The sequence below is a fragment of the Haemaphysalis longicornis genome, unplaced genomic scaffold (genome assembly GCF_048455015.1).
Source record: "Haemaphysalis longicornis isolate Haplotype H1 unplaced genomic scaffold, Haemaphysalis longicornis Haplotype H1 scaffold_249, whole genome shotgun sequence".
Lineage (NCBI taxonomy): Eukaryota > Metazoa > Arthropoda > Arachnida > Ixodida > Ixodidae > Haemaphysalis > Haemaphysalis longicornis.
Genome location: NW_027526313.1, coordinates 261,630 through 274,324, shown reverse-complemented (window position 1 = coordinate 274,324; position 12,695 = coordinate 261,630). Strand labels below are relative to the sequence as shown.

Below are 12,695 nucleotides of genomic sequence, written 5' to 3'. Positions count from 1 at the left end.
GAGATGAGTTGTAAGAAATGAACTTCAGATAGGAACCTTAAGGTTCGCTGAACAGAGAACATGGCTTCATCTCCTAAGAAGTATGACGGGTGTGGTGGAATATGTCGTGTGTGTAGTTGTGGGAAGTGTTTTCGTCGTGTAATGTCGAGTGCCTTACATTGTATGAGGATGTGGATCACGGATAGGGCCTCTCCGCACCTGCTGCACAGAGGTCTTGGAGACCCCGTGAGAAGGTGTGAGTGCGTTGCATGAGTGTGCCCTATCCGTAATCTAGCCAAGGCGACTTCAGTGTATCTATTACGTGTGTCGGTGGTGTATGGTCCCAAGTGTGGTTTTATTACGTGTAACTTGTTGTCTGTTTGTTCACTCCAGTGCGTTTGCCATGTTTTGCGAAGTTGTTGTCTGATGTGTGGTTTCACGTCGGTGTAGGGTAATGTGGTTATGTCTACTGTATTCGAGAGTGTAGCAGCAGCAGCCATTCGGTCCGCTGCTTCGTTCCCGGCTATACCACTGTGGCCAGGGACCCAGCAAAGAACCAGTTCAAACTTGCGTACATACACCGAAATAATACCCTTGACTATTAGATTTACAACGTGATTTTTCGAAGCCTTTGTTGACGACAACGCCCGCACGACACTGAGGGAGTCTGTATATATAATGGATTGTGGGATGTGACTTTGAAGTATATGATTGACAACAAGAAGTACACCGTAAGCCTCTGCCGTAAATATACTAGTATGACTATTCAGAGTTTTGGTGACACTAAGGCCGGGCCCATGCGCCGCGCAGGACACAGAGGTGGAAGTCTTAGAGGCATCCGTATAAAATTCAGAGCACTCATACTTCTGCTGCAAATACAAGAAATGCTGCAGAATTGCACATGTGGGAGCTCGGTTTTTATCTACATGTGTGAATGATGTGTCGCATGAGACAGGGCGGAGATGCCATGGTGCTATGAAATCTGTTACAGAACTTTGGATGGTATTGAAAAAGGAGACAGCAAGCTCTGACGCTTCCTCTCTAACTAAAAATATTGGAAGGAGCTGTATTCATTTTTTGCGGACATCCTTTAGCAATGAGAATTCAAACGTTTTAAAATGGGCAATGCGTCATTCCGTGTTCAGTCTGTCCTCTGTCATATTATGTTAGTGGCACATAAAGATGTTTTCGCGGTAATATAAGCCGGCCTGTTCTACCCCACCATTAACTAGACTTATATACCTAGACACATGGTACATGGTATCATGGAAGTTGATGTTCCCATCATATTCACCAGTATGCCAGTTATATGTTCTCACTTCAGTTTACTGTGTCTTGAAGGTGTCTCAGTTGTCATTCTCGTCCGGTGCCCTACGGTAGAAATTGGCTACTAGAAAAAATGAAACCATAAAAGAGAACTGGATTACGTACTGGTAAAACGCCCCGTCTTTTTGTTGCTACTGTTACTCTAAACGTTTATTTATTAACAAATTTCAACCGTGAAATGAGGCCTACACAAAGATCGATTTTATGCTCCACTTACATATTGGTTTCGACAGCCTAAGGTTTTAAATTTGTTTTTTAGCGGTCGTCATTTAAACTTGTGTTTACTCTTTATACTGGAGTTGTAACGCTTTCCAAGCTATACAGGTATATCAGCTACTCCATGGCAGACGGCTGGGGAACATTTTGGCCACTAGAGGACAATTTATGTTTACCAATGCCGCAACCCCCGGTCCTGTCTTTTTTCTTCATCACGAAAATAGCAGCTATAGAATGAACATGATCTACGTGATTTATACTCTTCACCATTTTTTCTTGCGCACGTAGGTCGACAAGTTGGCGCACAGTCTACTATCAATTGGCTTCTGCAAGGGAGACACCCTAGCCATCTGGTCTCCCAACACCTTCAACTGGATTCTTATGGCAGGAGCTATGTCTAAAGTTGGGATCGTATCAGTAAGTCAACATCCGCAGTGAATGCGTCACATTTTTTAACGTAAAGCAAACTGGACCTCGAAACGCTTAAAACCTGCTAGAATAAGTAAAACGAAATCACGTGCTCTGTTCAGTGTAGAAAAACGTCCCCGTGCCGTCATAAATTTGTTTTAAACTAATCTACTTTGATAATACCAACAATGGTAATAAAATCACTAGCATGCTTTCAGTGTCAAGTGCCGTCGTTGTTGCTTTAGGAATTTTCTTGTTTTTTACCGTCTCCTTGTCACTATCCCACACCAATTTTCAAAGCGGACTTTGTTCCTGTATCAAGCATCCAAATAAGCGTTGTCAATTATCGTGGTCACCCTGGCGTGGTTACGTTATAATGGGCAGCGTTTACCCATTTCAAAGAAAGCAGCATGGAGAACAAACGCATTTGAGTCATTGACGCTCTTAAGACATGCGTTGTCCGAAATAGTCGCCTTTATTAGGTAGTTCCGATTAGAAATAAAAAATCGACTAGTCGCTTCTACAACTAGAGCATTTCGTGCTCTTGCAGCAGCTCTTGCAGTCAAAGTGAGCAATGGTCACAACGTTATGCGTGGACAAGGTGCGCTCAGGCAACCTATTTGGGGAAAGTTGTGGCATTTTAAATCACGCCATTTGTGATAATTTCGCATCAGTGTGGTTTCAACCACTTCGTGTTGCTTATATGCAAAGTGACGGTTAAGGTATTTTTTTATGGAACTTTCTCTAAAAACCCATTGTGCTGATTGGCCATCAGCCATAAGGTGGTAAATGACGATAATGGCTACTGAGAGATTTCGCAAGCGGGGACACAAAGAGGGGGAAACTTGGAGGAGGTTGAGACCATTGAGGAAGCCGGAGGCATTTAGTTGGCCAGTGTGGAAGGCCCGCCATCATAGCGCGATGCCTGGAGCCCGCTACACGCCATGGCCTCGGTAGCACACCTTGACTCACCGTCGTGCGCGGTGCCAACACTCCGTGGAATGATGACGTTCCATCCCTTGTGGAAGGCCCTTCATAGCACGGCAGGCTCTAGCCACATCGCACTGCTAGAACTTCATGGGCGCCCGGTCATGCCACAGCATGCGGGTCACAACGGCACTACTGGAAACCACTTTAGGGCTTAAGATTCGGTACTACGATGGCATGACAGCAACGCATCTCCTCTGTCAACCCGCGATGCTTAGCGTGACCAGGGTCTGCTCCTGAGCCACGTCGTGCACAAGCGACTGTCATTACGCCACGAACACTGCTTAGAACATCTTTTGTTTTTGCGGCACTGTGAGCGACTCTTGGTCATGTTTACGGAAGAACACAGATCGAGCGCTGCATGGAGTGCGGGAGGATATCGCCTTGTAATTTTCTTTAGGTATGCTCGCGTCAATGTAAATATTTTCCCGTGTGCCATTTTGCCCCCTTTAGTGTCAGTGTAAATATACATGCCTTCTTTTCTCTCTTAGCATTGAGTACCGTGCATGGCCCTATCCACACTTTGCTTTCCCCTCGTTACACACCAGAAATAACCTCCCTTAAATCTTGGCAGTCTGGCCTTCATGAGAGGAAAAGCTTGATTACATCCGAAAGAGCTTGGTCTTGTAAGGGTGTGTGACGGACAGAGGTAGACCTGGAAAGGCTGTACCTTGCTGGGAATGCCTCAGGGTTTAGTGGACATACACTGATGGACTATATTGACAGAGAAAGCGAAATAAAGATGGGGCGCTAGCGAAAGCACGTGAAGCCAGGCGCAAGAAAAACGAAAAAGCAAAAATTGCTCTTGAAGTCCAGAAGGAACTGGAGCTAAAATACTGATAACGTACGAGCATGCTAACGCAAAATTATTGAAGAGACATCAACTGCTACGGCGCGCGACTGTGAGGATAGCGACCACGAATAGGCACGTTTGGAAGTTTTAGCAAATGAATGCGCCTGAAATGAGCCTCATCCGGTCGCTCGAACAGATGCCGCCTGGAAAGCGACTCATGCTGTTTCTTGGAAAGCTGGCTATATTACCTCCCCAAAAAGTAGTGAGCACGTCCTTCGGGGGGAAAATTACTTGAATGATAGCCACAAAACTTCCTGCTTGAGGTTTGAGCAGATAGAGGTCCTGCTGGCAGATCCTCCAGGGTGTTGGTTTGTTCAGAACGTTTTCTGTGCCAGAGAGCAACAGCTAAGGGAAAGAATGAATTTACTGCCATGAAGGCAGGCAGTTGTGATACAAATAGGTTCCGTAGCTTCCAACCTTCCGATCAGCGAGTGGCTTTGCAACACCTCCGTGGAGGTTGCCAGTTTGTGTGTCCTTAATACACTTACAATCGCTTAGAAGGTAGATAACGCCGACTACGTGTCGAGAAGAGTGTCTTTCCGCCTAGGTGCTGCTGAAAACGAGAAGCGTAGAGGAGGTCGAGAATAAAAATGAAAATACTTTCGTCGGTTTTTTTATTCAAAGTGAACATTCGTCTGCGTCACATCACTCGTGCTACTTCAACCTGAGGTTATATTTTTGCTTGTTCTTCCTGCAACAAATAAATGCTGTGTAAAACGCCCGCGAGCTGCAGCAGATACCCTTTCAATCAGAATATCTGTCTCGTAAAAGCTGAGCAAGACAAACGTGACAGCGACTCATCAAGATAGGGATCAAGGATCGCACAAAGCTGCGCAGAGCCCTTAAGCTGCACAATCAAAGAGAGGAAAAGCTTCTGTAACTAAAACTCCACTTTGGATCTAATCCTAAATGCCCGCTACTTGAACAGCAAACAAGATCGTTGCTAGGGGAACGTGTAAGCAGACTCAAGCTACAAGTTGGAACACACTGAGGGCTCTATTTCTGAACGAGAGGCCGAGACTGTTACCAAACCGCTTTAAGGAAAACAACGGAACTCGATGCTGTAGCGAATAATGGTTCCGAACATGAGCGAAATACTTGAACCTAATTATTGAGAAAATCTGAGCTATGCACAGTGGTCCTTCGCAGTTTACTTGTGACAAGCTTTAAAAGAAGTCTGTGACAAGTATGCTCACGCCTGGTTTTGAACACGTAGTCTGTCGTTATACGCTGGTCTTTTGTATGTATTGCTGATATGTGCGAACGGCTTTCATTAACAATGGGTACCAAGGACTTTTTCTGGATGGTGGCTTGTCTAGTTTATTGTGGTGGGACTCAACAGGAACAGCGACACGTTCATGGTCAGTACACGGGGTAGGAGTCGCATTGTATTTTCTCCACGAAGCGTCGCATCGCTGTATTTATTTTTCCGGATGGCCCTTTCAATCCCGTTTTTGTCAGTGTGAATTAAATTACGTTCTTTCGTCTCTGATCTTTGAGTACTGTACGGTTCCCTTTGCACGGAACTCTTCACTGTGTTTTTCTCTCTTCCCAGGCCAGCAAGAACCTCCCTTTCAATCTTCACACCCAAACCGTACACGTAGAACTGAGGAAGGTTAGGCAGCATGTTAATGTAGGCTCTGCTCCTTGTACGTTTCGCATCAGAAACTCGTGTTAATTACCGCTTTTAAAATTTCCCCAGCCAATACGTATCATCGTGACTAAAACGCTTGTCTTCCACATAACCTGTAACCGTTAATAATTGTATGTTGTTTTAAAAACAATGAGGAGCGTTTAAAAGCGTAGCCCTAGTATCGAAATTGCCTTAGGACAGTTTGGGTTTGCCCAGTGGGTGGCAGTAGTCTATGGCGTTTTTGACTGCTTGTGTAGGTCTCCTCCGTGTGTCCTGTCGTTTTTTCACTACAGGAAGCTATGTAGTAACAAACGTTTTTTTATTGTGAAGCGGTCATATTGTTGGACGAATAAAGGCTTTAGCTCTTTATTTCGTTGTTGAAAACACTCGAAAAATCGTGTTTACCGGACTTGCTGAAGAATCACGTGATTCAGTTAGGTTTGGGAGTGCGGAACACATAAGGTAAATTTTGCATGACATAATTATTTTGTAGTGTCAGCGTTCCGTTTATTGCAGTTTTAAGCGACCACTGCTTGCCTGTCTTGTAGCAACGACAGTGCCTCTGTTGCGCAACAGCACCAATATTGGAGGTGGGACGTAGCATAGTCACACAAAAAATGACTCCACTCTAAGGATACGGACATTGAAAACAATGATTAGCCCAGCTTCACGGAATGAACGTTACGAACGACTAATTTACCAGTGAATCAGCCTGGCGTTCCTAAAGACCAAAGAAAAATTTGACATAACTTCTCAAAGCCGGCAGATCGACTCCCATTCCGGCCAATTCACTTTTGCCGTGTTCCACTTCTTGCGTCATGTACTGCGACTTTTTTTACTAATGAACTTGGAACAGTGCCACGAGGGGGCACGGCAATCGATTTTGTTTTTCCACGGCTTATATTGTTTGGTGTTGTGAAAATCGCGCAGCCATAAATTCTTAATTAAATCGACAATACAAATATCCCTGAATCATATTATTCTCGTCAATATAATTAGTGTTTCGGTTTTGCTAATCAATACTAACTATAAACATTGCCTCCTGATTTCCATGTTTGGAATTTTTTTCCCATATAAAGGTCTCGTTCAAGGAAACTTCTAAGTTGTGCACGTGCGCATGGCGCTTGCTTTCCTCCAATTCCCTCTCCCTGACGTAAAGAGGAGGCTATGCACTCTCCTCATTGAAGTGACCGCACACATTTCCTCCAATGAAAGCCTTGACGAAGAACAGTTTCGCTGTTAAAATATTTTAAGCATAGTAAGAATTCAGCCAGTGGGCTTTGAATGGTGACTGAAAAATGAGGAGGCTTGTGACCCCCTCGACTTTCGCTCGGGAGCCAGCGGTGCCTTGTTGGTTTGGAATTCAGTTTTTAGGGCTGGAATTTATCCTTGACTGTTCACAGCGTGCCACAGAGTGTCCCGAGAGAACGGGAGTGAGGCGTTTCTGAATTGTCCCCGTCCACCTGAATGACTGCTCCTAATAGCTTTTACTTTCGTCGAACTCGTGAGGACAAAGTGAACAAAGGGGCATTTTTAACACCTAGGTATGGCGGCAACCTTGGAAAACCCGTTGTTAATGCTCGCCCCTTTGCCACACCTGGAAAAAGTTGTTGGGGAGGTAGAGCCTTCTGGTAGAACGTGTAGAAAACACGTCAGGAGTGGACCCTGTAGAAAACGTTCAGGTGCCACATCATGCGGCCGTGTTGATGTGGTACTGTGGTAGCAGTAAATACGTGCAATCGGCTCTGGCGTTGACCCACATGCCTTTTTAGATGCGGAGCATCTTATAGTCTGGGCATGTCCCGCGTCGCTGTCCGCACTCACACTGCGCATGCGCAACTCTCCTCCTTCCCTCTCTCCCAAAGCTGTGCGACACTCCCGCCACTTCCTCTCTCGTACCAGCTGCGTGCACTTCGCTTTCGGTTCTCTCGCGTTCTCACTTCTGCTTTCGCGGCGCATGCTCGGCCCTTGCGCATCTCTCCTCCTCTAGTCACCTCTCGTTCAACCTTGAATATAAATCGGGTAGCGCGCTGCGCGCGTTCAGTTCAGCGCTTGCTGCGGTTGACTCCACTTCACTTCGTTCTTCCGATTAAGCGTGATGGAAGCTACAGTCCCGTCATTTAGTAGGTTGGTGCAAGCAAGCGTCAGCACCACCCCACAAACTAAGAGCAACGCTACGTCCACTGAAGGCAAAGCTACGCAGCGAAGGGAACGCGACGCTGTACCTGTTCAACTCTCATCTACTCAGTTTAGCTCAACCCTTATATATCTTGTTCAGCCGTTTAACATTTATCCACTACCTTTTATCAACTTAACTTTTTCCTTATTGTTGTTATTAGAGTTTAGCTACTACTTAGCATCTAGTGTACTCCTTCTTTTTCTCGTTTCCTTTTTTTTTCTCGTTATCTTTTTTTATTATTTTTTTGTTTTTTTATCCAACACCGCACTGTTCGTTCCTATTCCGGTCCTGTTTTGCGGCTCAGCTGCTTAACCTCTTTTGTTGTTAATTTTCTTTTGATGTACTGTTTCTTTTTCTTTTTTTTCCTTATTTATTTTTTTATTAATATTACTTTTTTTCCCCTCCCACCTCTCCCCCCGACAGCCCCAACCTTGTGATCCACTCCTGCATAACCTGCTAACCAATGTATAATGCACACCAGCACAACCGCCAACCGGTGTGTAACCCCTTCTCCAGTAGTTGTTTCCCCTGTCTGCAGGGACGGGTGCGTGCTACAAGGAAGAGTCGCGTGCCGAATTATTATTCTTCCTCTCTTCCTCCATCCCTCCTTCTCTACTCTTTTTACTGTCCCCCCTCTCGCTTCCGTTCGGCCGGTTGAGGTGTCGGCGAAACGCCAGACAGTTACCGGCCTCTATCTCCCCTTCCCCCACCCCCAACTACCACTTCCTCCTCCCTGAGTGCAAACGTTTGAAGCGAGAGGCGGAACCTGAGCTTCGTCGGCGCAAATGCTCAGCGCTTGCGCATCTTTCATCCTCTCGTATCTTCTCCTTCAACCTTGAATGTAAATCGGGTAGCGCGCTGGGCGCGTTCAGTTCAGCGCTTACTGCGGTTGACTCCACTTCACTCCGTTCTTCCAATGAAGTGTGATGGAAGAAACAGTCCCGTCCGTTAGTAGGTTGGCGCATGCAAGCGTCAGCACCCCCCCACAACCAAATTAGACAACGAACACAACGGAAGCACAACGAAAACACCGAGATTCTCCGCATCTACTCAGCGTTCCCTTCCGGAAGATGGCGCTATTTTTTTTTACTTCTATGCAGAACAAGGGTAAACATTTGAGCCGCAACAAAATCGCTATCTGTTGTAAGGCACTTCATTTTTTTATTGTATTTAAAAAGGCACGTGTTTAAAAAAACACGTGCCCTGCAAAAATTTCCTTATACATTTAATTCCCATTTCTAAGTCTTCGTCATGCATTCGTGGGTCGTGTCGAAACTTGTAGATCGGCAAAGTCACGGTACCTGTTTCACACTTTTGACATTTTCCGTGTTAATAAGCAACTGTGACTGCTGCGGGTGTTATGCATGTATTTGCGAAACTAATCAACCGATACAGGTCAATATGTTTCTATACCTATTTTATCTAACTGATGCGTTCTATAACAATTTTCTAATATTATCTCAGCCGTCCAAAAACGTTTTTTTAAGTGGACGGGACAAGGGTGCACAGTAGTAGATTACTGCAGGTTAATGGATCTGTGACACAAAAAATTGAGATGTTTTCCCGTTAGTCCTTTACAGCATCTTCCTTGCTTTTTTCCCTTCAGCTGTTGCGTGATGTGGTCAGGATTCAACCAGCGAATCGCGTAATATATTTCTTGATACGGAAAGACCCCATGAAAATGAACTGTACTTTCGGCATGTGGCTCTTGGAACTACAAGACTGGTAAAATTAGAATATTTTTTTCAGGCAGGCATTCATTTCGCACTGACGGCATCTGAGCTCGAGAAATGTCTCAACGCTGTAAGTATTGCGACGTCTGGTTTCTTGTTTGATCGCAAGAAGTAACGTACTCCTTTTGCTTTTAAATGGACACTGAAGTGAATTTGTCAAACTCCCGTTTTTGCTTGCACTGCGTAGACTGGCTCAAATTAGCACACTTTTCATCGTTTAACCGGTTGATAAGTCGTTAATTATTTTATAAAGCGGGAAAGAAGAAAAACTACCATGCGCGGTCTGTGGCGGCCGCACCAACTAAAGCTGTGCCGTCGCGAGGAGATGGCACCGTGATTGGACGATGTCCGAGGTTAGCATTCAAACAAGTTTCGGTTTCGGTTCTCTAAAACAACATGTATGACATCCGACGGAATCGTTGGATGGGCCTTCACGATATCTCAGTAATCGCCCCACCGCCCTTCTGCCATATTGTCGGCTGTAAAATGCCTGAGATAAGCCTCCCAGGACGGCTTGGAATCGTAGAAATCATTAGCCGAAGCCTACGCAGTGGATGACGCCCTCCGCGTCACCGCTGACGCTCAAATGCCATGCGCTTTTGCCTCATATTCGGAGCTTGCCTCACTCATGCCTGTATCGTAAAAAGCGTGTTCGCACCAGGCCAAGGGTGGGCTGATTCAGGCCTGTGCCCACTGCCCGCAAGCAGCAGCAGCAGCACGCTAACGAGAACTCGCTAGAGCGTCAGTGGCAGACTGCGCGCGTTCTGCAAACTCGCTCATGGAACAGTGAACGTTACAGCCCAAAAATGGTGAACTCAGTTTAGAAAACATCGGCCAAAAACAAAAAAAATCAACTGGCAAAAAAAAAGACGATGCACCTTCGGGTATTCGAACTTGCGACTTGCAAAACGATAACCTAGCGCCTTAGACCACTCGGCCACAGGCCAGCTCTTTGTAGGATGGATATATAAGGTATATAATGTATAACCAGTTTACACTTTTATTCAGCCTCCTCATTTAAACTACTTTAGGTGACTATTTGTCGTATAGCGCCCGTGCAGTAAGCGTCCCCCAAACTTCCAGAATATCTCACGTCTAGCAATTGCTTTTCTTGGAGGGAAAAGCGTTCGCAGATGTGCGGTCGTGCTGCTGACCGCTTTGCTTGTTCACCCAGCGCAAAAAAGTGCTTTCTGCTCCCTAGTTTTGCGCTGTACAGTAAAAGTTTCAGTCGATTTTATTTTGTTAGTACCAATATTGGCTTCGTTGACTCTTCTCTTGCCTTCAAGTGGCCTTAGATTTTCCTATTAGCGTAAAGTCAGCGAAGCGTCGCATGTGCCCTTGTGCAACGCTTGTGTGAGGCGACCTTGACCACCTTGACTCGACCTGGAGCTAGATACAGTGTACAAACTAAGCAAGTAAAGAAAGGCACATTCTTTCACAAACGTGTCCTGGCTTCGTTTCAACTGAGCGAACGAATTGCGACGACCCGTCGGCGGCCGGCGGGCGAAACGCTGGGCCGACTGACTCTGTCTGAAGGCCGGGGAGCCGTGCAGTAGCGCAGCCAATTGCGAGCTCGGCTCTTCCCGAAGTCACACGAAAACGCCACAGAAAATGGGCGAGCGTAAAGAGAGGAGGACAGCATTTTCGAATTAATTTTTCTACTAAATAAAATCGCGTAAACGCGCCCAGAGTGGTCGAAACATGGCCTGGGGACTCCTGACTACAATTTGCGCTAGCAATCCCGCAATGTTTACATATCACTTCAGTGTCCCTTTAATTGTAGTTATTGCCAGCTTTATTTTGCCAGTTTTTATTTCATAGATCCCTTTTACCAGTGACAATATCTCCTACTCTAGTTGATTCTCTGATCTATTACTCTAGTTTCTTCTCCCTTAACGTTACCCCTATCATTCTTCTTGATTTTTCCTTCTCTTCTTTAGTTTACTTTTAAGCTCTTTAGTCTTCAACAACAATTACGTAATCGTTGTATAGAATACTTTTCTCTCATAGAGATAGCTTACTTTTCTTTTTTTCGAAGTGTTTGGCGATTGGCCCTCACCCCATACTTATTCTGCGACGGATTTTTTTTCTCCCGGTTAGAATCAGCACAAACGACCTGACCGACGTAGTATTAATTTTTAATGGTTCTTGCGTTTCGTAGCGTACGCTAAACAAGGCGCTTTTGGCACGTCTAACCATCATTAATGTAGATTTATTTCTATTTATTTTAGCCCTATGACCTAAGCCAAAAGCAAAGGGCAAATTGTTGCAGATCATTTTGTCATAATTGAGAGCGACAGACATTTTGAAAGACAGAACGAAACACGAGAAAAAATGCCCGCCGGGTGGGATTAGAACCCACGACCTCCAAAATACGCGCCTGGTGCGATAAACACTGCGCTACCGGCATGGCTGTTTCCACCCCGCTTTCTCGGGTATGTTTGTTACGGTATTTTTGTTTACATTGCTTGGAGGTGGTAGCCACCGCCACTCGGACTACTCGGGGCGAAGTAGACTTTCTCTTTATCCCCAGGGCCGTGACTCGAATGTCTACGACATGTCGAGAGGGGTTTAGCAGCGTTTAACCCTCTTAAGCTCCCTATGGCACAACGACTGCCAGAAGAGAAGCTCTCGCTATGCATGTAGCGAATAAGAAGGGGAAATGACGGCCTCGTTGAATTAAGACAGAAATGAGGGTTGGTAGTCAATAATGCCTCGGAAAGCAAAGGGGAGGTTGTGGTAGGTTATGGAAAAAGATGAAGAATTTTGTAAGACAGAAAGAATGTGCGAAAAAACGTCCGCCGAGTGGGATTCGAACCCATGACCTCCAGAATATGTGTCTGGTGCGATGACGAGTAAGCCCCCAGCGGGTCTGTGCTCCCCTCCACTTTCTGGGTTGTTTATTTTAAGGTAATTGTTTCCTGCGCTTGGGGTGGTAGTGCGCGGCACTCCGACTACGCGGGGTGAGTGTGATCTTTTTTTTAACCGCCGGGCCGTGACTCAAGCGTCTACAACATATCGAAAGTGGTTAGACAGCGTGGAACTCTAATAGGCTACCTATGGCACCAACACTGCCGAAACAGAAGCCCTCGCTATGCATGTAGCGAATCCGAGTGGGAAATGAGGAACCCGGCAAATTAAGTCAGAATTATGGGTAGGCAGCAAGAAATCCGAGGATAGCAAGAAGGTAAATTTGGTAAGTGATTTATCACCATTGAAACACATCCAGATTTTTCTTCAAAGAAAGTGGAGGAAAGCATGCCCGCCGAGTGGGATCCCAACCGATCACCTCCAGAATACGCGTCTCTTGCGATGACCACTGGGCTAACGTGGGTCTGTGCTCCCCTAAACTTTGTAGGATATTTATGTTAAGTTAATTTC

The 12,695-nt window shown here is 45.6% G+C and overlaps 1 protein-coding gene across 10 annotated transcripts in view; it reads left to right on the top strand.

The window, feature by feature from the left end:
- Nucleotides 1–12,695, top strand: part of LOC144172621 (medium-chain acyl-CoA ligase ACSF2, mitochondrial-like) — a 123,295-nt gene that overhangs the window by 22,572 nt on the left and 88,028 nt on the right. For 8 of the 10 annotated variants that reach the window (XM_077701273.1, XM_077701270.1, XM_077701272.1 and 5 more), the window contains 2 exons: nucleotides 1,810–1,938; nucleotides 9,331–9,384. In XM_077701273.1, the coding sequence (XP_077557399.1) occupies nucleotides 1,810–1,938; nucleotides 9,331–9,384 (183 nt within the window). The remainder of the gene's footprint in view (nucleotides 1–1,809; nucleotides 1,939–9,330; nucleotides 9,385–12,695) is intronic. The other 2 variants (XM_077701271.1, XM_077701268.1) reach the window with 2 other exon arrangements.